The sequence below is a fragment of the Pipra filicauda genome, unplaced genomic scaffold (assembly GCF_003945595.2).
Source record: "Pipra filicauda isolate LSUMZ 115617 unplaced genomic scaffold, ASM394559v2 scaffold23_size5868930_pilon, whole genome shotgun sequence".
In the NCBI taxonomy this organism is placed as follows: domain Eukaryota; kingdom Metazoa; phylum Chordata; class Aves; order Passeriformes; family Pipridae; genus Pipra; species Pipra filicauda.
This window is the reverse complement of record NW_024104354.1, coordinates 531,861-559,438: the sequence shown is the minus strand read 5'-3', so window position 1 is coordinate 559,438 and position 27,578 is coordinate 531,861. Positions and strand designations below refer to the sequence as shown.

The window sequence follows — 27,578 nt, the reverse complement described above, 5'->3', positions numbered from 1 at the left end:
AATTTTTGCATTCTCCCATTGCTAGCTTTTCCAGCTCACTTTGCAGGACTTGCTTGACAGGAGGAAAACAGTGCTAAATTCATTTGGCCACTGTAATTTTTTTCCAGTTTTCTATTCTTGTTGATTTGCAAAGTCTCAGTTGACTGAGTTATGAGTTGTTTGTCCAACAGCGCCTTTGTTCTGGTCTGTGCTTCAGCAAAAACTGGAAAAACCTGTTCACTTTCTCCTTCTTTTTTTTTTTTTAATCTTCCTCTCCCATTGGTAGCTGCAGCTTGTACTCATGCAGGCAAGGTGGTGCCTACCTTTCATGTGGAAAGGTGTCTTACAAAAACTGAGGTTGCGTTTTCCAGAGCTTTTCTAACCTCATGAAGTTTTTTGTGGATGCTCCGGGTTCTCCACAAACTGTATTTAGGTCATTATTTTATTTTTCTTCAAGCAAAGTGTTTGAAGAATCCTTTTAAATAATAATTTGTACACTCTGGGAGATCTGCAGGAACCAGTCTTGTAAAATGTAGCTTTTTGGACACAGAAGATTGTCTGCTTTACAGCAGTCGCATATGGTGTGATGTTAGCTTCTGTAAGACGGAACAAACACTGAGGAAGCTAGCTAGTGCAAAAAGTGGACAAGTTGAGAAGAAACTTTTCATCTCCTTAGTTTTCTTCTTGCTTGGTGCTGCTGTTGGAACAAGAATGGGTCAACTATGTGGACGATGCATGCAGCTGCTGCGGGACTTCGTAGCCTTTGTTCAGAGGATGTCCTCCGATTTGGTGCACAGTGTCAAAGAATGCTTGATTCTGATAAGCAAATGCTCCTGCTTAAAACAAAACAGCTCTAAAACCAGACAGCTGTACAAGCCCATCCTACAGCCTCATGAGAGGGTGACAGCACAGGAGTTTCTGCAGCACATTGAAACCGGTAAGAGGACTTGTCTTTTTCTAAAGGGTTGTGAAAGAACAAGGAGGTTGATTTTGTGGGTTGAGAGCAGATTGCTATATGCTCTGGCACGGGCAGTTGGTGATGATGTAGGAAAGGCCAGAGCAACAGAGCACTTTCTTTGTGTACAGGACACCAAGAGCTCAAGTGGTGCCACAGCTGGATCTAGGTAGAAATGGTCAGTCACTTTCTTGCTCTGCTACCACTCTTAGTACATAACCCATGTTTCATAAAAGTGAGTCCTTCTAGTGATTGAAGTTAGTTCTTTTAAGTCAGTCACTGAGCTCACGGAGCTAGAGATGAGCTGTGCCAAGACCTGAGTGCTGAGCTGTGAGCAGGTAGATCACAGTGTGATGTGCACAGTTGAACACCTCCATGTTGGCTGGTTGCAGAACACTTGGACTTGTGCTAGGGGTGTCTGGGCTATATATGGGGAAGGTCACAAAGTCACCCTGGGACAAGCATAGTTGGGTTACCAGGATTCTAAGAAACTGTGCTTTTGTGCAAATATTTTAGAGACCAGGCTTAAGCACAGTCATGGGTTTCTGCTTGAATAAAAGTGTATCAATAACTCTTCATCTATCTCTTTTGTTTTACAAGCTACCTGCCTAATTCCCCTGTGTATCTATTTGTGATGTCCTCTTTGTCCTGTCCTAAGATACAACAATATCAATAAGAAACCTTTTTTTTTTTTTATTTCACTGCTGCAGTCATCTTATATGAGTGTATTTTGTCAGTTGTCCAGCCTAAAAACAGTCGTTGTCTCAAGCTTAGATAGGGGCCATTGCTTGTTTGATTTTGCTGTGTCTCACAGCTGATTGGGTATATTATTTTAAGTTTGGCTACTTTGGTCTAAAGCTACTACACAGAATTGCATAGCCTTTTACTTTCATTTGTGTGAAAGGCATGGAACAGAAACTGCTATTCCTTTACCTGCCTTTTTGGGAACATAAAACTAACATGTGAGGGGAACCAGGAGAGACGCTCTTCCTCCTTGTGACACAGTTAACGCTGTTTGAAATAATCTGTTGCGGAACAACCTTTGCAATAATTGCTGTGACGCTGGTTGTTGGCAACGTGTGTGAATTAGCCTCGGCTGGTATTAGCTGGTGTCATTACCCATGAAAGTGGTGGGTCCTGTGCTGCTAGTATGGTTCACTAATTGTTGCACCTTAAGCACTGGTTAAATCCTGACATTGATACCCAGAATAGGGCCAGATCTTTTAGCTTGTTATACAGTGGAGATCTTCCACGGCTGAACTTTTTCTTCAAAGGCTAGCATGCTCCTGACTGTATAAGAGATTGTCTTGGCAGTATCCCAGCTCAGCTGATAGATCAGGTGTAATGAAGGGGTGCTCTGGAAAAAATGGTGGGGCCAGAATGGCCCCTTGCAGCACCCTCTGGTGCTTCCTGTAAAGACTAAGTGTATGTTTTCCTGGAGAGATCCTTTCTTCTCTCACATCAGTCTTCAAAAGGCTGGTCTGGCTTGAATCCTCAGGAGTTGGGGTACAGCAGCAGGAAGCGTAGAGCTTCTCTGACAGCAGTAGACAGATGGCAATGTGTGCTTTCAGGGAGGTCCCACTGTCCATGACAGGACATACACAGCACCCAAGGAGCAGAACCAAGGTTAATTTTCTGAGTGGCCAAATCCTGGTGCCAAGATAGATGGAGGCAGGGAAGCCTTACAAAGAGAACCAAGACACATCCCTCTTACTTTAACATTCACCTGTGTATTTTATTCCAAGATGGAGCAAGCCCAGCCTTAGTTCTGAATAAATTATAATAAGCAGGAAGCCAGTGTTTGAACAATTTGCATGCAAGGAGAGACTTCATGATTGATCATCATACTGTTAGCTAGGGTGGCAAATGTTTGATATTATAGGCAGGTGAAGATTTTGAGTGGTTTCTGCTTTATCACTCTCCCAAACAAAAACAGAGATATGTGGAAGATTCAGATAGTCAGTGTGTAAGGACCAGAATTAAACCGCATGAAGAGATTTTTGGTTTTTTTTCTCTAAAACCTTCACACACAGGCCAGTCCTTCCTTTTGTGTGTATTGTTAATTATTAAACAAAATTGATCTTTGTATGAAGCAGTTCTTCTGTGAAGCTCACTTACCTAATCCTGAAAGTAGGAGTTTGCTAGTTTTGACATGTAAGCAGCTTCTAATGGCATGAGATATTGGCTGAGTTTTGCACAGAGGCATGAAAGCTCCTATCCCTCGCAACCCTCACATCTCTTTCTCCTATGGGAGGTAAAGTAGCTAGATATGCTTCATAGAGATATTTCAGTCATTAATGCACGGCTTTAATCTGTTGCCTGAAAATATATCTTATAATTGTGTGCTTCACCAGTCAATTTGTACTACATTACCTTTTCAGCTCAGTTCATACTACTGAGCATTGGTTCAACGTCCCTTTTATTTTCCTCTCAGCTGCTCCATTCCACACATTATTTTATACAGTGACTTTCAGAAGTCACGCATGACTGCTGTTGCTTGATGGCTATTGTTGAACATCTGGTTTATTCATAGGGGAACTATCATACTTAAGTACAGGTAGACTCATGCTAGACCCCGAGGCAAAACTATTTGCAATCCATGTTGCTATTCCCTTAAATTCTTTATTGTAAAAAATGATTGGGTATTATTGTAATACCCAAGATTGAAAACGCAGTGAACTTCAAATGTAGTAAATTAAAAATATATACTGTTTCTATAGTTCATAACTAAGAACACCACATTCAGTAGATTTTTTTTTAACAAAGATCTTCTGTAATTCAGAAAAAGATAAAGATTTTTATGGAGAACAAGAACACCTCCATTTATATTAGATAACATTAAAAAAAAGTGTTTAAAAATTATAATTTATCTTGCTTTGAATCACTAGCTTTGAGAGCTTTATAAGAGGCATTGCCAAGAACATGTTATTCCGAATTCATCTATTGCTTCTGCTCATGGAAACATGAATAAGGGTAGATGGGCTTTATGGAGTTGTTGCAGTACAAAAATCCTTATGTGTTTGGTTGGCTATAAATTTTAATGCATTTTTGTAAACTAACCCTTTTCGGGTGTAATTAAGCCTGTGCTGTCATTGTACATCTTTAGGTTTTGAAATGTCACCCCTTGGAAAGGACCCCCTGGAGGCCTTGAGGACCTTAGCCTTTTCAGAAAACCCAGGTTTACAGCAGTCAGCTGCCCTCTATTACCTGCATATGAGTCAGCACAGTAAGTTATCTCAGTGCATTAGAAATTTTTCACATAATTATAAATAAAAGTATTATTTCCAACTGTGAAATTTCCTTTGATTTATTAAGGAAAGATTTGTTGGGGTTTTTTTCCATGCTATGGTGTTTGCTAAGGAAAATGGAAATGCTGTCATTGCCATATAGACAGAGTCAATTCACGGTTTTGCTGTGAGGAGATATCTCTTATGATTATAAAAGACTGTCATTTATGTAATTGTAATACTTCTGTAAAACTCAGCAGAACTCAAAGTACTTAGTGTATACTGAATCTCCTGAGAGCAACACAGTCAAAATATAGTGGAAGGAAATGGGCATAGTGACCAGTTAATATTTTATATTATATAGTTTTTGAAAGAGGACAAAGTTCTAGAGGCCAGATTGTAGTGAAAGTTTATGAAGGAAACATTCTCCTTTATCCCAACTATTCTGTGGGAGCACTTGGCTCCTGAGGTAATTTGTAAATGGTTAGGAGTCAACCTAGATATCCCAAATAAAATTCTAGCAAGACTTTGGGCTCTAAAAAAAAGGTAGAAATACCAGCAACAAGCGGGTTGCAATTTATTATCTATTTGTTTGTCTTAAATTTACTTCAAAGAGAATATTCTGTCACTTGGTGTAATAACTTTATCCCATGTATTTTTTGCTGTATAAAATGTGCAGGTAGCCACAACACAAGGACCTGCTGTGAGGCAGAATGACTTACTTTGTAGCAAGGCATACTGCTTTCCTTCCCGTGATGTTTTTGAAGTACTTGATTATTCAAAACCTTTTCAGGAAACTTGCCCTGTTTGCTAATAGCAGTGGAATTTAAATGAAGGGGAATACCACTCAGCCTATGTATGGGAGCACCTGAGGCTTAAGATCAATAAGGGAAAAATGTGACTATGGTGAGCAATGAGACTCATGAATATTTCCTCTCTTTCTTGCAGTGAACATCCCCCTGCCTGTGGAGCATCTGGAACCCTTCTATGCCTTACTACGGTCTGCTGACCTGGAGGTGCAGCAGATGTCTTCCTTGTCCCTTGTCAACTTCTTGCTGGAAGGACATAGTGAGTAATTAACAGCGCATCTCTCTTCAGGTGAAAAAGTATCTCTTCAGCCAGACTCATGTAGAAGGAAGGCACATCTACACACCCAGGTCTACACAAATCTAAATCACTTTTTCCGTGTTCTAGTGGCACCAAGACATATAAGATCCCTCCAGCTGATTATATCATGTGGCAAGAGTTCTTAAGTCTGTGCACAAAAGCTGATAAATTATTCCCAGACTGGTGTGGGAATTCTATTCTCGTTCTTGGATTGAGAGCCCAACACTTGCCCTTTCAAACAACAGATAAAACTATTAGAAATAAACTCTATCTATGAGACAGTGCTCATTTTCTTGTTATTTATGAACGGGACCTTAATTTCTTGCAGATAAAAAAAAAAGTTAAAACATTTAGTAGAATTCACTTTCTTCTGTAACTAACAGGGCAAATGGAATTGAAATAGGATCTGGGATCTGCAGAAGAAAAACTTCCCAATAAAGTTTATGTTGATAGACAGGGCATGAACACCTCACACCTGGTCAACGGAGTCCTTGTTGCATCTACTACTTCACTCCTGGCACCTGGGCCACAAGTATTCCATCACTCAATCCCATAACAGCAGAAGATGGGATCAGTCTTCAGTGAAGCTAGCTTTTTTCTTTGCTTTTTTTAAAGGATTTTGCTGCAAATAATATCATGTCACTTATTAACAAGTAAAAAATAATATTTAAAGGGAAGAAAAACAAAGAGTGAGGGGAGTGGTGAGTAAATTGTTGAACCTATTGGAAAGCTGCAGTTGCTCTTTCCAAAATTACCCTTATGTTTGTAAACAGAATTGCTAACAGAAATATTTGGGACCTTCTACCCTAGAACTTCTGAACATCTCTTACACTCTTGCATGAGTCTGAAGAGGAATCGAGCAAACCAAGCTAGGGACTGTGAGTGGCTATCAGACTGTTTCCATTAGATCTATTTTATATAATCATAATATAGATTCTGAAAGCACAAGAATGATATATTCTTTCCACAGAGGCACTAACTATTTATTTTTTTATTTGTCCATTATTTTTCCTGAATTTATGAATAGTTGACAAAGAATTAGTTGTTCAAATGGGTTTACTTGAGCCAATTCTGGATCTACTTGAGTCAGAGGATCCCACTGTCCAGTGTAATTCCTGTGCCTGCATCATGACTTTGGCTGTTTCAGGTGAGTGTGCTGTTCTTTCCCTTTATCATCTGCAATGAATTCATTCAACTCTTAGATCACATTTCAAGAAAAAACAACCTATTTACATTTGGTTTAAGAGTCATAAGATGCAGCAGCAAGTTTTGGTATTCCCACATCATAAATTCAGCCTTTTGATATTCCAATTAAGGAATTTTTCTTAGTGTTTCTGACCTTCATTCTCTTATGATTACAAACCTTTCTCTGATTTTCATCCTAAATATATTCATGACCAGCTTATCTTAATTAATGTCTACCTTGGCTTTTGCTTCAGTAGTTCTATCTCTCTGGTCTATGCTGATGAGGCTCCTTCATTTTACTAGATCAAGAAAGCCAAGCTCTTTTAAGACTCCTTGTAAGTGCTCTCCGTTCATCTTCATAGTCCTTCTGGGTGTAAATGATATGTTCCAGGAATGAACATAGCATTTGCATCTGCTGTATTGTGATACCATAGACCTCAGGCATTTTTGTTACAGTCCCAAGATGTACATAAATGCTGCAGGAGTTCCGTTTCGAATTCATGTCTTCTGAAAGCGAAGTCACCAGAAATGTGCAGTATTTCAGCTGTGGCACCTAGGGAAATATGTTTTGTGGTACATCTCATGATAACTAACACCCACCGTTTTGGTGAGCGTGCCATGGTGATGTTGTCATCCTGCAGCTGACTTAATCACTTAGTCTTTCTCCTCCTCTGCTGCAATTTCCAGCAGATACCAATTAATTGAGGGTCTACCACAATTGTTTCCAAGTGCACATCCCTGCATTTTGTACTATAAGGTTTCATTCTGTTTCTGTTGCTCCAGTTTTCTAACTTGTCTGTTATTTGTAAAATATTCCAGTCCTCCACTTCATTGACAGTTTTGCACTCACACCTTTGTATTAACTTTCTGGTTCAAAACCAGCTACAGACCAGTCCTTGTGGAATTCCATTTGTAGCCTACTCCAGGTGGTCATTCCCATTCAGCAAAACTTGTTGCCAGCTTGGTTTCAGTCAGTTTGTTATCCATCATGTACTACTTGCATTTGTCATCAACTTCTTTTGCTTAACTATGCATATTTCATATCATAATATAAATATTTTCCTGGTATTCAGACAGTTCAACCACAGTTACCAAAAGAAAGGTTATCAAGTTAGTCTGACTACTTCTACCTTGTGCAAACTGTGCAATTCTACTGTACAATTTGTGTACAAGTTTGTATAAAAGCCATGAATAACATTAATTTCCCTCCCTGTAGTATTTATTCCACCAGCTTTCCTCTACAGAATGGGAGGTTGTCCCAGAAGGCTGAGAGAAGCATGATGACAGTGTTAATTTCTCATTTAAGTATTTAGGTTGCAAAAGGGAATGCAGGATGCAACTACATGAAAGTGCTGATCTGCACTTTATCTCACCTTTTTTTTGTGTGTGTATTTTCAGGTTTTTAAACACTTTTCCCTTAGGAACTTATTTTTAGGCATTGTATTTTATTACAGTCAGGTTAAGAATTCTGCATACAACATTACTTTGTGTGGAATGCAACTTGCCTCATTTAAGTGTCTTAATTAGGCATGGCATCACTAAAATTTTAGGTACCTGGCACTAGAAGAACTTTTTTTGTGTATGGTCAGTGAAGTTATGGCCCTGAAAATTTACAGAGATATCCGTTCACCTGTTTTAAGTAGCCCACAGAGAAAGTGACTTGTTTGGGGACCTAAGGATGTTACTTAGTCCTGAAGGCACTCTCTCCCTTCTAGATATCTTTATCCTGGAATATAGGGAACCCTCAGCTACTCCAGAATCAGTCCACCTTCATTCCCTGTTGAAGGTAGTCACATAATGCCTTTGCACACTCGCTTAAGTGCCAGTGTCCTTCTGAGCACAAGTAGTTCAAATTAAGCTCTCAAGAAGCTTTCAAACTAGACAGGAAAGGTAGGCAGTCCTGCAAGTGAATAGGCTGGGTTGCTGCCTGGCATTTGATAGGTGTTGAGTATCTCTGTCCCAGTTAAATCAGGATTTGGAGGGACTGGGTCTATCTATTTGTTTTTCAGATGATATTTAGCTACCACAGCAATGAGACTAAAGCAAGAGGCAATTCTCTAAGGTTTATTTAAATTTTAACTCACAGACTATGATATTTTGAAGTATCTGCTTGATAAAAGTATCCTGTTCGGTCACGTCTTTCAAGTAAGCCATTAATGCAAAAAGATACATATGGAAGCACAATCAAATTAGGAAGATCCTTAGATAGCTTGAAGGTGACTAAAATTCTGCGTCTAAGAACGGTCTTAATTCTGCTGCAACAAGCATGCAAGACTATGCACACAGTGAAGCTGTTTAGCAATGTGACTGCAAGTTATGCGTAAGCTGTATTGTCTGGTACTTACCTGCTGCAATAGGTAGCCAAAAATAAGAAGTGCAAACCAACCCATTCAGATGAACATGATTTGAAGGTTAGTTTGTTCCAACACCAGTATTTGTCCATGCAGCAAAAGGACACATGCATTTTGTAATTATCTGCAGCTTTTCAATCAGTGAGTGAAAGTAATCAGTTCTGGTATAAGAACTCTTCTCAAAGTATACCAGAACAGAACTAAATGTTCACAGCTTCAGGGTTTAGGGAGGCCTGAACACGTGCATTAAGCTAAAATGAGGATGTACTGAGTGTAGAGCACATTCAAAGCTGTTCTGATAGAAGAATTTTCAAGCACACAAATGTCAGAGAGTAGAAAGAAAGAATTTATAAATGCAGTTTTGAGGTGAGCTATTCAAACACAGCTTGAGTAGATGCTGTTGATTTCGCTACTTTAGAGTAGCATCTGAACACATGGTTTCCTTCAAAAACCATTCCAAGGGGCATCAGTGGAGGGACTGCATTATTTAAGATAAACAGGTGGTCCAAGAGAGAAACGTCTAGATCTAGCCTGTCTCATCTCTGACAGAGTTGATAGTACAGTTACACATCTTGGTGAGATAGGTCTCTCCAACCAGTCTGTCATAAGTTGACAAAACAGTGTTCATCCACAATATCTATCTAGACGGAAGAAAGAATTTGCCCAAGTCCAAATGGTTCTAATCCCTTTGCTCAAATATGAGGTTCTCTCCCACATTTACAAACATTCATGGAGTGTATTGTGTGCAAGAGCGAAGGAAGCAGTGATACCTGAATTCTCAATCCTTTTACCTTTTTCACTCAGCTGATTAATTTACATCACACCAGACTGGTTTCCATCACTTGGAGCCACACAAAAGAATTTCTGCTTCTGCTGAGGGAAACAAAAGAATAGTATGTAGGCGGCTTAGATTAGAGGAAGGTTTGTCTATGAAATGGACTAGAATATTTCACCAGAATAATAGCTTCCTACATGGAAAAGCTATTTTTAAATACATTACCCTTCCCAGAACAATTATTTCGCTCAAAATGTTTTTCCAGGATAAAAGGTTTTTCCTTGAGTATAAAATACTCATATGATGACAGAAGATTACTTGTCTTGGCATATTAAACTGGTGCTATCTGAACTATACTTGAATAAATATCCTGGATTATCTGTTTGTGCCAGTTCCCTATTAGATAGGCTCCAGGTATAAAAATAAGAGTTTTGTTCTCATAACTCCCTAAGTTAGTTGGCACCTGAAGACTTGATCTTATCTGAATACCTTCTTTTTTTTTTTGTTCTATTCTGCTTCATGTTTCTCTCAGCAAACTTCCAGAGACTGGCCATTGTTTAAACTGTCTATAAATGTATGTAAATGAAGCAATACTTTACGAAAACTCCTATGGTCTTCAGTGGCAGTTTGGCTTATATAAACAATGAAAGATGTAGACTTTGCTTTTTCCTTTTATAGAATAGTCTGCAGTATACTATGGCATGAAGAGAATTAATCAATGGTCTAATTCCCATATAAATCTCATCAACATTAAAGAACACCACTGCCAACACCTTATTTTTTCAAAATTAGCCACTAATGTGCTTATAAGATACAAATACAGAAAATATAGAGATAGAAATAAGATAGTAAAGGGGAGAGGACCATAGTTGTCTTAGTGTGGCAGCAGGTTACTTGTTGCCAATGTTTTGATGGCCTCATGGTAAAGGGGTAAGGAAGAGCATAATAGAAGGATTCCCTTCTGTACGGCACAGCTGGGGCTACCCTCAGGAAGTTCAGAACTAAAAGCAGATTCTTTCTTCTAAATTATATTTCATAACATAGTATAACTTCATCATATGTAGTATGCTTATATACATAGTATATAAATATGTTATATAGTATTTTATTGTATATAGTTAATTTTACAGCATTAAGTATTATAGGTTTTGGTTTTTTCCCCCAGTTTTTATCCAAGAGTCTCAAGGGACTCTGCAGATTTTTTTGAATTCTCCTTCTACTCCAGGATACAACTGTACAACTTAATGCATTGCCATGCAAGGAATCACCAGCACTTCAGAGAAGAAGCATATTTTCAAATTTCAGTGGTTAAATCAAATTCTGTCTTTAGAAACCTCTGCATTGTTTGTAGCTGTCAAAGGAGTGACATAGGGACATTCAAAGAGAGAAATTGGCCCTGAATATACCCTACTAAATGAATTCAATCTTACCTGCGGTTAATTATGTAGTTTTTTGTTGTCACACTGTGAATAGCTTGATCAGACATACCAAGGGTATGAGGCAAGTATGACACTTTGTTAACCTGTTTAAGTTACAGTCCTTTTTTTTAATTTATCCTAGTCACAAAACAAAAGCATTGAACCAGCTGTGATCTATAGCTAATCCAGAACTCATGAGTTGGTTTCTTTCCTATTTAGCTCTTGGAATTTTTAACAGTTTCCTCTGAGGATGTGGAGAAATTTTGATATATACCAAAGAATCAGAGAAGCAAACACTGAAGGACAACTCCCGCTAGTTATCCTGCTCCTGGCTCACAGTAGGATGGCACTAAGTATTTCTTTCTTTGATTCTTTTCTCCAGAGTCCAACCGAGAGGCTATTGGTGCTGCTCGAGGAGTTACACCCCTACTGTCTCTTGCCAAGTCCTATGATCCCAGAGTCCAACAAAATGCAGTTGGTGCTATTCTCAACCTCACACAATCAGGTACTTTCGGACTAATGGTTTACCTAAATTGCTGAAAGAAAATTTCTCACTGATAGAAAAACAATCCCAAAGGGTTAAAACAAGATTAAAGCATATCTAAGTGTCATTTCCTCTGCATATGGCATTTATGTTGATACCATAGGTTGATGATTTAAGTTTAGCTGATACAGGCCTTTTTTTGCTTAATAACAAAACAGAAAGGATTGATTTTCAACTCCGAGGGGCTAGTGTATGAATACTTAAATAATCAAAGAAATAGAAAAAAGAACCAAAAACATTTGTTAAAAACCTAACTTGGCATAAAATTTAGCAGCACATTTGGTAGTACTTTGAAGCAACCTCAGAATCTTATCAAACAAAATCAAGTTCTACAAACTTTTTACTTGTTCTAACTAACTTGATGTTGGAATATGCAAAATATAACTATTATGGGTCAGACATTAAAGGCTCCTGGGATATCTGCTAACAGCTTTATCAAAAGCAGTTATTTGGTCCTCTGCAATTATATGTACATAACCATACATTAACTCTGAAACAAACCAGCATTAAATCTCACCTACCTAGATGATACCATTATTCCACAGAGTTAAATGATAAAGTCATGAGTAACACCTCTTAACTCTACCTTGTGGAAAGAAACTGTTGGCAACAACTTATACACTTGGCTAATACAATTCTGTTATTATTTAGAATTTTTAAAAGAATTTGGTTTTGAAGCACAGAAAACACGGTGAAGACAATATCTGAGGCTTTTCAGCTTCTCTAGTGATCACAATCCTCAGAACAGTTTTTAGCATAAAACCAGCAAAAGCTTAATCAGGCAGCCTTCTAGTCGTTTTGCTAAAATATCTGCAAAGTGCAATATTGCACAAGCTCTAAATTATATACTCTCCAGTCACACTGGCTGGCATATATTTGGACATCAGCACTTTCTAGAATCCAAGGATTGTGCTTATCTCTTTTGAACGGTGCCTCCAGATAAGAAGGAAGAGAGGGGAAAGACACATTTACAGTACTTTTTTTTTTTTTTCCTTTTTAATGGCAGAGAAAATCCAACAGGTCCTATGCAAGGAAGGAGCCCTACCACTTCTTGCCTTGCTGCTGGAATCTCCTGACTCAGAAGTGCAGGTATGGCTCAAACAGGTCACATTTTAAAACAGTAACGGTGTGACTGTAAGGAGAGTGCAGACGTCAGTCTGTAGAAGTGAAAAGGTGGATAGGAAGGAAGGTTTCTTTAAAGAAGTTAGAAAACATGTGAGAGCATTTTGGTGAAACTCAGCTCAGTCAGATAATGTATATTCAAAATACTCAACTTGTCTAGCTCCTCAGGAGAAAGTTTATGATGCAGAAGCGTGTCTGCCAGCACACATTAATGCATGAACAGAATTGTTGTGTGCCTACCTTCTTATGTCTTTCAGATCATCAGACAAGTTGCAGATAGTCTCTTCCTCTGTTTTTTTGGTTTGGTTTTTTTTTTTTTTTGGTTCATTGGTTGGTGTTTTTTGGGGTCTTTTTCTTTTGTTTGTTTTGGGTTTTTTGCATCCTAACCTTGATCTTCCACTCTAAGCAATTTTGCTAAGTGTTCTGAGAACACATAACTTGTGAAGATCTTTTTCTTATCATTGTAAATATCTGGAAATCTTCTTTTATGCCTACCAAAGATACCTCTTTGTGATTCTGCATACTCAGCAGAGAACTGGTCTTGGTTCAAAAGTATGGTGATGAAAAAGCTTTGAATCAGAGTTGTAAGCCTTACCATTCGTTAGTTTGTTCATTCAGTCCTCTGAGTAGCACAGAATAGTTTTCTCCATCAGTTTTATTATCTCTATTCAGTTTTTTTTTTAAATGTCTGAAGGGATGGACCCTCTGGAATTGCTTTCTGCAAACTGCCTCAGCATTTTCAGGTTTCTCTGAGATTCATCTTAAAATTTCCTTGTCTGCAGTTCAGCCTGTTTCTTCTAATTATACCTCTCCAGTAATACATACTCCTATATGTAGAGTCCTCCCCAGCGTTAATATTTAAATCCTTTGGAAAGGATCTCTTGGCATGCTAGGGCAATAACTACATCCAGCTTAAGTAAATCAATGGAAACATATAATATAGTAAATGCAGATGACCTGGATGCCAGCAGCCATGTCGTTGCAGCAGCACAGGACATTCCCAAATAGCCAGGGTCCTAATGAGTTTGTACAACATGCCACAGCAGGACTGCTGCAGTAGCTGCAGCATGTTGTATCCACCCAATAAACACCCTTAAGATGAAAAAGCACTTTTATTTTCTTCAGCTCTAAATATGAGCATTTCTCCAATTTATTTGTATTCTCTTCAACACGACACCACTGTGACCTCCTCTCTCTCTACTCTTTTTCTTGGTCCTTTGCAGTATTACAGCTGTGCTGCCCTAAGCAACGTGGCAGCCAACGTTCAGCACCACAAAGCCTTGCTGAGACCCGGTGACAGATTCCTGCTACGGACACTCATCTCTCTCCTATCCTCTTCTGTGGACAAGGTAAAGCTGTAGCTTTTCCTTTGTGTAAAGGCTTAGCATTGAAGTAGAGCTATAAACTTGGGCTTCCAGTTTTCAGCCTCACACCATTCTGCTTACCTACTGTACAGGTACCCATGAGAAAAGACAGCTGTATTACAGCTATGTACATAGGTTCTACAAGGTCAATGTATGGAGAAAGCAAAGGGAAATCATTAAAGTTGTTCCACTGCCCTGGACACTTCCATTAGACTAGGATGGCCTGTATGCTATTAACTTGAAACTACATGTGTGAAGTGCCCTGTCCAGGCTCTGGCTTTGATCATTGTGTCTGTGACAGGAGGTGTCAAGCATCTTTCATGCTACTTTTTTTAATTTTTGGTATCTGGAACTTTTACTATATAGCTTCGAGGAATAACATCCTGAAAATTTTGCTTTGCTGGGAGTCACATCAAAGGAACTTCAATAAGCCACAGTACAGGATTTAAAGGGTGGAACCTCAAACACTGTGTAGAAGGGAGGCGAAAAAAAGGCAAAGCAAATGGGACAATTCCTTTCCCTTCATTTTCCTGTAACTTATCTGACATTCTAAACCAAAACCAACATCTGAACCCCATTGGCTCTTCTTCATCAACAACAGGATGACTGATACTAAGAGGTTGAAGAAAATTCATCAAAACTTTGAAAAAAATCATATGCCAAAATATATTCTCTGAAGTTAGAGTTGTCATGTTTATTTTGTGTACAATAGGCAAGAACATGCATTACTGAAACTGCTCTTTTTCTCCTTCTCTCATTCCTTTTTTTTTTTTCCCCTCTTTGGCGCAAGCAGGTTTCAAGCCAGGCATGTGTTTGCCTAAGAAATTTGGCTATCAGTGGTAAGCAATATCTTGGAGATAAACAAACCACACTATTTCTTTCTTTCTCTGCCTTTCAGAGTAAGCACAGTGGGCTGGGAACTTTTCATATTGAAAGCAAAGAGATACCCTCTTTTCTACATTTTAAATGGATGTTAGGGGAAGAGGGGGTGCGGTGCATATCCTAACTAAATCTGCCTCAGAGCTCCCAGGTAGCGAGGGGAAATATCTGGACAAAGTGAGAAAGGCAGAAGAGGTCTTCTTATGCACAGAGCCCTAGTAAGTTGCTAAGTTTTTTTCCCTTCCATGTTTCCTAAGCATTAAACCCGCTTAGGAGAGAGAATGTCTCCTGAAATTGCTGCTTGAGGGGACCTGTCTTCTCCCAAGGCATGATTCTGTCTATCATTAAAGATAATTTTCTCCCAAGCATTTTTCATCAGCTTATAAAAACCTATCCTATTAAATGTCCAGGTTTCGTTTCTATGACATACTTAGGAGATGAAAGTGGAGGACTGGCACGGTCAGTGCTAAAGCCTCACAGTCCAGGGTAGAGTTGTTCATCTAGAAAATGTAGAGGTGCTTAATTTTCAAGCAATCACAATTATAATGGAGCTGAGAGTGAAAGAACTGCTGCGCTGCTCCTTGGTGCGGTTGAAGCCCCCTGGTCTGCTTGACCATTTAGATTTGCCTCGCCATCTGCTAGCTGCTCTGACAGGGCCTTTTAGTGCCCAAAAGCACTTGCTGAGGTTGCAGAGACAAGTGAGGTATAACAATTCAGTGGGATGGCTGATCTCTCCCCTGGCAACCATAACTCTGCTTGATAGATGGTGCTTGGGGAGGTCTTTCTGTCTGTACAACAGAAGCTGCCACCTTCTTACCTGGCCTTATGCCAATGATGGACTCAGAAAATTCCCCTCATTCTTCTTTTTGACATTTAGATACAGACTGAGGGTGTCCAAACCTACATTCTGCCATCAAGCTTATATTAATCCCTCAGCAAAAGAAGCCAGAATGAATGAGGGTTTATTTTTTTAACCGTACATCTAGCGTTGTCCCATCTTGTGGAGATGGGGAGGTGCCCTCTAATTTGATCACTGAGGCACAGTCAACTGTTTGAGTCAGAGCCTGAATGCCTCCTTGCAGTGCTCTGAACCTCCCTGACTCAGTCATTTTCCCAAACCAGCGGACATCCAGGCCGAGATGGTTGCTGAGAATGTCCTGTCCAAGCTGTGCTCTCTCCTGGCATCTGGCAGCGAGGACGTGCGTCGTGCCTCCATCGCTCTGCTCTGGATACTGTCCCAGCACCTGCACAACCAGGTAGGGGAGGTCATTTCCCAAGAATGGAAGGGAAAGAGTAGTTCTGGCCTGGGGTAACACTCTGTTATGGCAAAACTGCATGTGAAATGGATTTTGAGAATGACCAATAGGCTCTGGGAGACTTCCCAACCCTTCTCTTTCCCACGCAAAAATAACAAGGCTTTGTTTACTGCATTTGCACTGTCACTAACTACCCAAGGAGCCATCTGTTGTGGTGAGTGGGATCCAAAGAAGAGACCAGTGAGAGAGTAGAGGGAGAGATGGGTGTCAGATTCCTTGGATATGTGGCTACTGCTTTGTGCTCCCTGCAACTCCCTATGGTCCCCTCAGTCCTCAGACCATAGGTCGCCACATGGGTGTACAAGGGGGAGGACAGATGCATAGCACCGTGAGAGACTGCCACCACGGGGGCAACCAAGGAAGTTATTCTTGGCTACAGAACTTCCCCATAGACTGAAAAGCAGAGAAACTAATTTAGAGCATTCATTTAAAGTGCATCAGTGCAAAATAAAGGGCAAATACGCATTACCTCTCTAAATGGACAGTTTTATTCATAAGTACACTTTTTGAATTAGGATCAAAACAACAAGAGGGACTAATAGAATTTGAAATCCTGTCTATCTTTAGCTAATTCATTGGGACTTTTACTAGGACTGTATATCCTCATGTCCTTAGTTACAGAATGGTTCTTTTGCCCATGATCTGGGTAAACACCACCATTAACAGTGCAAATACATGAAGAAGTCTGACTAGAAATAAACTACAGCAAATATTGACAAATTATTATTATTTTTAAATCTGCTTTCTCTTTAATTAAAGACATCCTTAGGAACATGGATGTAAAAAGTTTTCGATAGGTGTTTTAAGCTAACAAAAACATTTTAAGATAGTCAGAGGTTGGGTACATAAAGCAAAAAAAAAGTGAGAATCTTTCCTGCTTTGAACAGTAATGACAATCTGAATAACCATAGGTGGCCTTAGGTGCTTCTTGTGGATTAAATATACTCAGCCTGATTGGAATTTTTTTTCTGGGAATTGGAAGCTTGGTGCCAAGCAGCTCAGTTTCCTGTACACAGCACAGTGCAAACCAAATTGCACCTCATCTAACTCTGGGACATGATTAAAAAAATGGGTAAATTCAATGCCTGGGAAGTAGCAACTAGAGCTATTCAAAGGCACAGTGGCTTCACAGGTTTTGTGCTGGCTGCATGAGCACCAAACATCCTCATTGCTTGTCTAACTGCCTCATACAATCAAAACACAATTTGCCCTCAACAAGCTTACTACTGTAATACATTAAATTAATTGGAGGCTATTTGCACAGTAAAAACATTACTCAGTATGAGGCATTATGCTGGAACATTGTCCTCACAGAATCACAGAATATGCTGAGTTGGAAGGGACCCAAAAGGATCATCAAGTCCAACTCTCAGCCCTGCAAAGGATCATCCACAAGCGTCATACCATGAGAGTATCACCCAAACACTTCTTGAACTCTGGCAGGCTTAGTGCTGTGACCACTTCCCTCACTTTTGCTTTTCTTGTCCCCAAAGATCATTTACACTTTTTATTCTCCCAGCAAAGAGTACCTGCAAATCCTCTCCTCCCTGATCCTGAAAGTTGTCTTTACCAGTGCTTCAAACCCCCAGCTACAAAGAACCATCGCGCAGCGTCAGTGGGAGCAAAGGCACTGGGAGCTCATCCTTTTTACACCAGCAGTGAAACAGACCATCCTTCTTGGGGGAAAAAGGATCAGCAGCAGGAGACTGGAAAGCAAAGCATCACCCTTGAGGCTTTATTCTCCAGTGAGAAATACCTACATCTCAAAATTTGTTTTAGCAAGCAAACACGGCTGTCCCTGACTACTGAATGTTGTACTGAATGTTGCTGCTTTGTGCAAGCGAGCCCAGGGCACTCTGAGAAGAGGTTGACCTATCCTTACTCATATCCTGGCTCCCCACCTCCATGCCTTTTCTGGCCTGTTTTTCAAATCTTTTCAAAGTTTCTTTCTCTAACTCAGGCTGAATTCACTGTGAGTGAAAGAGGGACTTCTCCATGGGAACAACTGTTAGAAAACAAACCACTGAACAAAGCTAACCTTTACAACCAAGTCAAGTGATGCTTGAATTATTACAAATACTACCCAGGATACAATGGGGCAGAATCCATCTGCCCCTTCGTTACCATGAAGCAAACACCCAGGAATGTTTCACAGGAGCTCCTCTCCCTGCTTCAGCCCCTTTTTTCCAATCCCCTGACCAGGCTGTTGACAGGGATTCCCAGCAAGAGCTGGAAAACTTCCCTCTTGCAGGGGGAATTTTATTCAGTTCTCCCAAGGACAGCCCAACCCTGAAACACTAAAGAATCAACCTTTGTGAGAAAACAGTCTTTTGATTCAAATTCCTTTAAGCAAAGACCTGGAAGTCAGGCTGGCAGAGGTCTGTCTACTGCAGATGGTGCCACTGACTCTCCATTCCAGGTACAAAATAACTTTGCCTTCCCTTCTTGCTAACTGGTAAACAGGGGCAATATTTATCTTGTCAAGAAATCTCTGTGTAAGGAGTACAAGTGCAGCATTGCGATTGTAAGCACACTTGCTGCTAGAATGCTTTTCCTTGCCTTTTTAAAAAAATATTCTAAAATTGGGGGAAATGACATCAATACCCATCTGAACCACTCAATCTATTTTTACTCACAGTTTTCTCATGATTCTCTTGCACTGTGCAGGATTGAGCCAGAAAACTAAATCTGGATCCCAACCATATTCCAGCCAAAGAAAGAGGTTCAGCAAAATTCAAAGTACTGTCACTTGCTAATGTAGGTCCTAAATAAACAAAAGAATCTGGCAGGGAAGTCATTTTAAATTAGAAAGTTTATTTATAGTCCACAGAAAATTTCCTCCTCTCAGGCCGTAGCAAATCAAATACAAGTATCTTAGTTGATGGGATTACATATAAAAGAGGACACCGGGTCCAAAAGCATAGAAAACAGTCATCAATGGTAATTTAATTAGATTATCTAAATTTATATTATTTCTGCCTTTGAAGAGAAGGAAAAATAAGATTAAAGAAAATTTAGTCATGTCGGCATATAGGATTCCTTAAATGCCCTGAGTTTAGACATAGCACTGCCCTTTCCATTTATTTTCATCTTTTATTTTAGGATAGCTAGTTGTGACAGTGTTTAAAATAAATGTTAAATGAAGATGTCAGCTGATATTAAAAGAAAATAAGATACACTTTTGCAATTTAACCTAAGTAAAAGAAAGATGCAAGTTAAACTTAACTTCTAGACATCTGCCTTTCAACGCTACTTTAGCAATCCCGACATTTCACAGGTTTCAGAATTATACAATTTTTCACAACTACATACAGGACCAATGACTTGTTTTATATTGAACTCCCCTGCTAATGTGCCTCAGTTTCTAAGTAGTACAAATGATATAATTCATTGCAAACAAATAGAAGAACTGCATGAAGAACTCAAATTCCTAAGGGAAGGAGACTGAAAGAAAAAAACACTCCCAAGAGGAAATCTTTTGCTTTTACCTGCAGACCTCATCCAAAGCTGGCTGAGGGTCAGGTTTCTCTTACAAACAGCAGTGCCCTCTTAATCCATACTGTTATTCAGGCAACTACCTGGGCAGTAATCCAAACTCAGATCTGATACTATGGGACAAAGGGTAACAGCTTCAAACTGAAAGACGGTAGATTTAGATTTGATATTAGGAGAAACGGTTATTTACTGTGAGGATGGTGTGGCACTGGAACAGGTTGCCCAGTGAAGTTGTGGATACCCCATCTGTGGAAGTGTTTAAGGTCAGGTTGGATGGGGCTGTGAGCGGCCTGGTCTAGTGGAAGGTGTCCTTGCCCACAGGAGGGTGGTTTGAACTAGATGGTCTTAAAGGTCCCATTCAACCCAAACCATTCAATGATTCAATTAATATTAGTGGTAACTGGAGGAAGATTACAGAGAGAGATACTTAGTCAAGTCCTTCTAAAATATCCATCAGACAGCAGAGAAATATATGTTTAAACTCAGATGTTGTTCAGAACATGTTACTAAAGTGGTGCCTCATTACAAACTGGCCTAAAAACACAGCCCATTATTGTAGGCAAGGTGAATTGCTGAGGTACTCAAGGACACACTGCTGCAGCTACTTCACCACGTACTTTCACATATACCCTGACTACTTCTCCTTCCAGTCAGGATCACATGTCCCTTCCCCTGACTATGAACAACTTCTGGGAAGGAATTGATGTGCAAACAAAGATAAACTACAGGACCTTAAAGACTCCAGCCTTACACAGCAAGTGCTCTGTACATCAGTGCCAGTCAGTAGACCATATCTGAGAAAAAAAGCACTGGACCTAGCCAGATCATTGGTTTAAATGAGCTAACCAATGCTCTTCTTTCAGAGTTGAGATCGACCTGTCTATAGCTGTGTGAAGCTGCGATATGTTGCCCATATTGGATGTAACTGAGATACCGGTTACTCTTCTCAGGACACTCTGGCATGTGCTGAGCTACTGCAGAGCCTGGGGATGTTACTGTCGGTGCATAAAACAGACCCTGTGATTGTTGGACATACTGCTTGTATCATCAAAAACCTGAGCCTTTCCAAAAACAGACAGGTAGGTACCCAATATTTTTCATTGAGCTATACCCCGGGAGGTTGCCACTATGTTTATATCAAATCAGCATTAAAAAAAATTAAAATTTCTGTGGATAATTAAATATATGCCAAGGATATTCTACACAAAATTCTAGGTATGAATAAAAGGACCTGATGTGCCATAATGAAAGGAGGGTTTATTCATATTTTCCCAATACAATAATGCTAATGAAAATAAGACTGCATCATAGGTATAAAACGTTCCTCTAGCAAAGACATTTCATGCTAATTAAAGGAATTATCCAGGAAAATCTGAGGTCTGTTATAAGCTGCATCTTTAATTCCTAGCTCTCATGCTTCAGCTGCCCTTTATTGTCAAATATAACCTGACCTATTGATATATATTTTACCTGTTTGGCAAGATACCAGTTGTGCCAAAATGTTATAAAGATCTCTGTTGCTGAGTTTGCTTTGAAATCCGTATGCACAGATGCACTTCCTTTCTCCTTGCCTTTAAGAGTACCTTGATCAAATAGTACCATTAGTAACAATCAATACTGGGGGGAGGGGGTGGGAAACCAACCACCTAAATCCTCATTTCTGCTTTGTCCCACTTCCTAGTACACACTTTTCAAAACTCAGTTCTTTCTTTTCCTCTTTTTTCATGATCCAATTGCCACTAGTTCCAGACATTTAAACTAGCCAGAAGGAAAAGTATGGGATTTTTTCACTGGTACTAAGATAAGAATTATATAAATTTCTAATAGTTGAGCAATCAAGTTTTTCAAGGAACTCTATTCCCTCAAACTCAAGGCCCAGAGTAAGAGTAAAAATGGACCATCCTTTCAAAGTTTGACAAATATGGTCATTTTTTTAAAGTACTTAGATTTTGTGACTTTATTCTCTTATCAGCCGGGAGCTGGTTCACCTTCATAAAGCTTTATAATGTATAGACTACCTAGCTCTCACTGCATAAGTGAATACACAGACATAACTGGGAGTGCCAGGTTTCCAGGGTCAATTCTAAGGAACACTTTCTAAAACACAGAAGAGTCCTTGGCACAAGAGATAAAACCGGTGTTGTTTTTATGCCAGCAGGACACAGAGCGTGGGAGCTTGAAAGGCAGCAGTGCTGGATCCATCTTCAACCTCTAAGCAGCAAGTTAAAAACTGCAACATAAAAAAAAAGATATTCTCTTTTGTTGATAGACACCTGAGCTCACTTAAAGAGCTGTGATCAGCTTCCATTATTAGGATCTCCCAGTAAAGATGACTTTGTGATTCAAATTCATTACTAACCAGTCAGTTCCAGTCACAGTGAGGTGACGCATTCAGAACTCATTTTTTGGTCTCATGTGCTTTTAATCCAGGTCAGCACAGGCTAAGTCTCCTGTTTTCAACTCGGTCTATAAAACATATATCCCAGTACAGAGACATGCTGTCCAACACCACTTTTGGCATAGCAGATTCAGCCTAAAAGATAAGGGATACACAAAAACATCTAATTTGTAACATTTCTCTGCAGAAATAGAATTCACCATTGCTAGTGAGAGGTCATCCCATATTTCTGCAGATCAGAGCATTTCAGCACCAGATAGTTTTCAAAGACCTGAAGACAAACAAGGAAAACTAAAAACCTTCCACATTTCCCAATGCTTTGCCCTGGAGCACTCAGCTTATTCACCTCTGCAGCAAGATTTAAGCCAACGACAGCTCACTACTAACATACAGTGAGGTAAAACAGCAATAGGTCAGGAAGTTCTTTGAGCTCAGAATGATTGGTGATCATGAGAACATCCCACAGACAGAGCAAGCCCTGAGAAAGGCCCAAAATCGGATGATCTCTGAACAGTTCGAGGCATTGTCACGTGGTTGTGACAATGGGAGAAGACATTTCCATTATTGACGGTTTAGCCCTCAGTATTGTTACAGTACTTCTGAAGTCCTCAGAATCCACTAAACCATAAAGAAAATGCTAAACATCAATCTCTTTCCCTCGTTGCAGAGAATCATGGAGAGCCGGTGTATTGAAGGTCTCCTCCAGACCATGCTTTCTACCGACACTCAAGAGGACTCCCTTCGTTACGTGACGTCTTGCCTTGCTGAACTTGCAAAGCAAGGTAGGGAAGCAACCTCTCCATAAACATCTCAATCAGAGAAGCGTACATGTCCTTTATTAATTCCAATAGGAGATGAAGCACAGGTGAACATGGACATACAGCCTAGGTCTTTCCCTTTAAGTTCATTGTGAGTTTTGCCACGAGATTCAAGAGCAAGATCCAATTCACTGGCAGGACATATGGGCTCCACTCTCTGCACTTTCTTTCATTGAACTGCTTAAAATTTTTTTGCTCAGATTTTTTTGTGCTGAACTTTGCTGCTGTACATGGCCTGTCTACTTCTATTTGTAACATTTCCAAGTTTCTCAGGGTGAGATAATTTTACAATAGCAAAAACTAATATAAAAAGGGGAAAAGACTAAAATACAAAGTAGCATTTTCTCTTGAAATTTTTTGCACATGGATTTTATAAAAGATCCCAAATTAACAGTTGTGAAAGGTACAGCCCTCCTTATGGCAGAAAGGATCAGTGTAAATTTTCCCAACATGCCCTGGCACTGAATATTGTCTGTCAAACAAGTCATCTCTTGTATCTGGTGTAACGGCCATGTAACTGGCAACATGTCACACTCAATTTTGCAAGAGGTGCCCAGCAGCTTCTGGATTGACTGAACCTGCTAGGCTACAAGTGGATCGTACATAAAGTGGTTCATTGTTTCAGAACATAAAACCAACAAAATATGAAGTAAACCCATGGCCCTATCTTACTGAGAGCATAACCTCAGGCCATGACCCTTTTTTACAACCTAAACATACTTACTAACCAAGCTCAGCACTTATTTCGCTTCTCCAGCTGCATGAAGAATTCCCTATTTAGGCTGTATGGTTTCTGGCAGAACTCTCTACTTCATTTCTTCAGCACTGGACTTTCTGTTTACAGACTACTCTCTTATCTTTCTGTCTTCTAGAAGGAGCCACACTACACATGGTCCAATGGATGGATGAACATTTGACAAAGTGCTTGGTGAGACTGGCTGGCCAACTGGAACACACTGAGTCATCCTTTCAAGCTGCCTCCATCATCCAGCACATGATAGGTCACGGTAACTGTCACATGGGATTAACTCTGCTTTGAAGGAGTCTTGCGGCTGTCTGGAGTGAAATTAGCCTTTTCCAAAAGGAGATAACTGTCAGGCACCCAACAACCTTTAATGTTCCTATAGCATCCTCCATCTGGTCTCTACAAATGTATTAGCATAAAAGTGCCTACTGTCACCCTTGAAATAGAATAGTGCTTGAATGCATGAGAAAGCCCAGGGATGAAAGTGGACCACAAAGGTCTGAATCACATTTTCATTGCCTTCTTCAAGCACTGCCATTCTGCAGGGCTAGTCTGTAGCCAATTCTGAGGTCCTTAAAAACAACTTAAGTAGGAAGGTTGGAGACAGTTAAGATATTCCTTACCATGGGAAAGATGAGAACATGTTTCAGACAAGTCATTGTTACATCCTTCTGACTGACCTTCCTTCTCAGTATATACAATGTGATGGCATTCCCTACAGATAGAAGCAGAGGTTACATTCCAAAATTCTAGATAAACTCTGCTGTCTGACTAGCAAAAGGAAAGCTCTTACCGAACCAAATCCTGCTGTTGTAATTCTAGACTAGGTTAGCAGGAGCAGTGAAGTGGCTTTTAAGAATGGAGTCAAAATTTTTTCAGTTTCAGTGAGAGAGAATAAAAAGAGCATTACCTGTAGCAAACAAACAGCTTTATGCTGAATATACATGTGCCATGCAGCTGAGAGCCTTTAGACTTGCAAAAAAAAGGTGTTCAGATAATTCTTGCCATGCTCTCTAGAAAGGCATGGTTAGATTTTAGACCTTAGATGTGCAAAGACTGAAATCCATAATGAGTCTCCAGTAAGGGAAAATGCAAATCTGTTTCATTTCTGCCACTGAGGGTTTGCAACAGAGCAGACTCTCAGGCAGTGAACAGAGTCCAACAGCATAATCACTTCAGGTTAGTATGACAGGCTTATCAGTCCATAAATCAGCAGGCACCTTGCACAAGGACCAGATTCCTAGCACAGCAGCCCATTCAGCATTTTATTTACCTGAAGTATCAGCGATATTGCCAGAAGCTGTAGTACAGGGAAGTCCCTTGCCAGTCTTTGCAGTAATGCTGGTTGTAGCTGAAGGTAGATGAGTCATTAATGATCTTACAGATGTTACAAAAATCAGTTTTCAAAGTGTTTTAAAGGTTTGTATTGATCTCCAGTGGTCCTCCCATTTATGCAGAAAAAATGATGCTTTTATGGAAGCATCACATTGGAGAGATTCAAGCGTATCTCAAGAATTTTCTTACCCACCGAGAGATCCGGTTTCAGCAGCTGGGCATCTCCACATTCTGCAGACTACGAAAAGGTAAGTCCTTCCTGCTAGGCTGAGCCCCCCAGGTGCTCTCAGAGCCTGCCTGCACTTATCAGTGGCAAGCAGGCACTGCTTTGGAACAGAAATCAAAATCATTAAGCTTGGAAAAGACCTCTAAGATCATGGAGTCCAACCACTGACAGTGCCGGGCAAACTCCTCTGGGGACTAGCTCTGCTCACTTAAGCAAACAGAATAATCTCAAGGGTAGCTGTTACCACACCTGTTCTAAAGTAACTAAGAGTATCTTATGATAAAAGTGGGAAGGTTTTGTTTGTTTATTTGTGCGCTTTAAAACTAAAGGCTTTCTGATCAGCAGGGAAATAGGACTTCAGGTACAGATGCTTTTATCCAATATATCTGGCAATAGATGCAACCTAAAAATTCTTTAAATCTGAAAGCAGTTTATTTTGATAAAGCAAGCAAATAAGCAAATTGCATGATTAGCTGCTATTAAAGTGGGAAGTCTCACATCTTTTTCATACTCTAAAGTCCATTCCTTAATATTTTTCCGGTTTTAGTCTTTTTGGTTTTGGGTAAAAGTTGAGTACTTATGAGAGTTTTAATGTGGTAATAAATATATATAATATATAGCATATATCTTTACACATGTAGAGCCAGAGTCAACACCTTGCTATGACTTGATATGCAGCTGCTGCATAAAGCTGCATTTAGACATCTGGATCAGGAGAACTTAGCAGCAATCTTGAATAGTTGTAGGGATGAAAACTGAATTTGTATCTGCCTTCTGTGGTAGAAGAATATTGTTCTGCCTTCTCTGTTATTCCTTTACAGATCCAGAATTTTCATTAGCATTCAGAAAAAGCCAAATGGCCAAACTCCTTGAGCAAGTCCGTCAACAAACAGAAGAAACTCAAGAGCTCCTTAAGGCAGCTATTTGCCATGAAGACAGTTAAGCCAAATGGCTTATGAAAACTTATCACATTCAAGAGTCTGAACTTTCAGAGAAAACAACTCTTTTCATTGATTCCTGTAGTTAAAAGTTTTCCTGCTACTTGCAGTTTCATCATACAGAAGAGAGGTTCTGATAACAAGAACTGGAGCACGTCAAAAACCAATTCCTTGAACATTTTGGTTGGCTGCTTAAGTGTGCTTGAGGACAAGACTATGGTCCTTTCCAAATGGGGTGTGAAAAACACTCGTTATTCTTGGTTAATCCTCCATGGTTTGTTTTTGGTTTCCTCACCACCACCCCCCTTCAAAAAAAAAAAGCATTCATGAGGTTTTCTTCATATAACAGGCCAATTCCACTGAAGAGGCATCTCAAGTATGCAGGTTACTCTGCATTCATCTTTATCTTGTTTCTGTTCCATGCCCCTTATTTCAGAGCACACTCCAGGGTCTTTGGAAAATAACTGAATTAACCCACAGTATAAAAGTAGAAAACTACTAACAGGTTACTACAGAAAGTAAGTGATGAGGGACAGTTCAGAAATCGCAAGAAATTTGTAAGAGACAAGAATGCGGCAAGCCTTCCGGCTGATCCTTGTCCAAACTATAGACACTACTCTCCAGCAGAGGAGCAAAGGCACATTTAAGGCAAGTAAAATGTTGCACAGAGAATGTATACAATACAGTAGCAACCATGAATTATTTGGGTGATGTGTTTGAATACAGAGATCTGTGTTCTGCAAATGTTAAATTATTTCCAAAGGTACTTGCAACAGGGAAAAAGTAAAAATATTTGGTAAAATTAGGAATTGTTCTTGTACTTGGATGCTGATACTTCATTTTAAAAAGAGGTAAAACAAAAAACCTAGTAATATGTTTAAATTCAACTAATTTTCTTACATGTATACAGAATATGGGACAACCTCCCCTTCCTTCTCCTCCAGAGAAGAAGCTCTCTCACAAAGTCTTAGCCAATCAAAACAGTATTTTTCAGGAAAAAAAATGTAGCACAGAGCTTTGAAATTATGGGGCACTGTTTTTTTAATATAGGTTTTAATTTGTGAGAGAATAGTAATCTAATAATCATAAAAATAATAACGACAAAAATAATAATCTATTAGTAATCCAATTCCATCTTTGATCAATACACTGGTTTTTGAATACAAAAATCCTCCTGAAGCTTCACGTTGAACTAGCTGGAATACTGAAATTCTGGAACCATCTTATAGCAAGAATCTGCTGCTAGATAGCAGTTTCTTGTGAAAACATTTCAGAAGTTTCCTGACCGTCGTGGTGTAACCCCAGCTGGCAGCTCAGCCCCACGCAGCCACTTGTTCACTCCCCCTAAAAGTGAGAAGACTTGTGGGTTGACATAAAGACTGTTTGACAGGGAAAGCAAAA

General features: G+C 39.6%; 1 protein-coding gene across 1 annotated transcript; it reads left to right on the top strand.

Annotated features, from left to right (window-relative positions):
• The first annotated feature begins 389 nt into the window (after window positions 1–389).
• On the top strand, window positions 390–26,982 carry LOC114001445 (vacuolar protein 8-like). The gene is made up of 14 exons (XM_027746609.2): window positions 390–916; window positions 4,041–4,160; window positions 5,110–5,229; window positions 6,296–6,415; window positions 11,380–11,502; window positions 12,548–12,630; window positions 13,887–14,012; window positions 14,821–14,866; window positions 16,029–16,162; window positions 20,668–20,796; window positions 22,783–22,897; window positions 23,806–23,940; window positions 25,136–25,261; window positions 26,061–26,982. The coding sequence occupies exons 1-14, from the start codon at window positions 691–693 to the stop codon at window positions 26,180–26,182; spliced, it is 1,725 nt and encodes a 574-aa protein (XP_027602410.1). The 5' UTR covers window positions 390–690; the 3' UTR covers window positions 26,183–26,982.
• The last annotated feature ends 596 nt before the right edge of the window (window positions 26,983–27,578 follow it).

Excerpts from the sequence above, each read along its gene's own strand:
- LOC114001445 (XM_027746609.2), top strand. The coding sequence starts at position 691 with ATGGGTCAACTATGTGGACGATGCATGCAGCTGCTGCGGGACTTCGTA. Across the intron at positions 16,163-20,667 it reads CCCAGCACCTGCACAACCAG|GACACTCTGGCATGTGCTGA; the intron begins GTAGGGGAGGTC and ends TACTCTTCTCAG. Across the intron at positions 23,941-25,135 it reads CCAGCACATGATAGGTCACG|AAAAAATGATGCTTTTATGG; the intron begins GTAACTGTCACA and ends CCATTTATGCAG.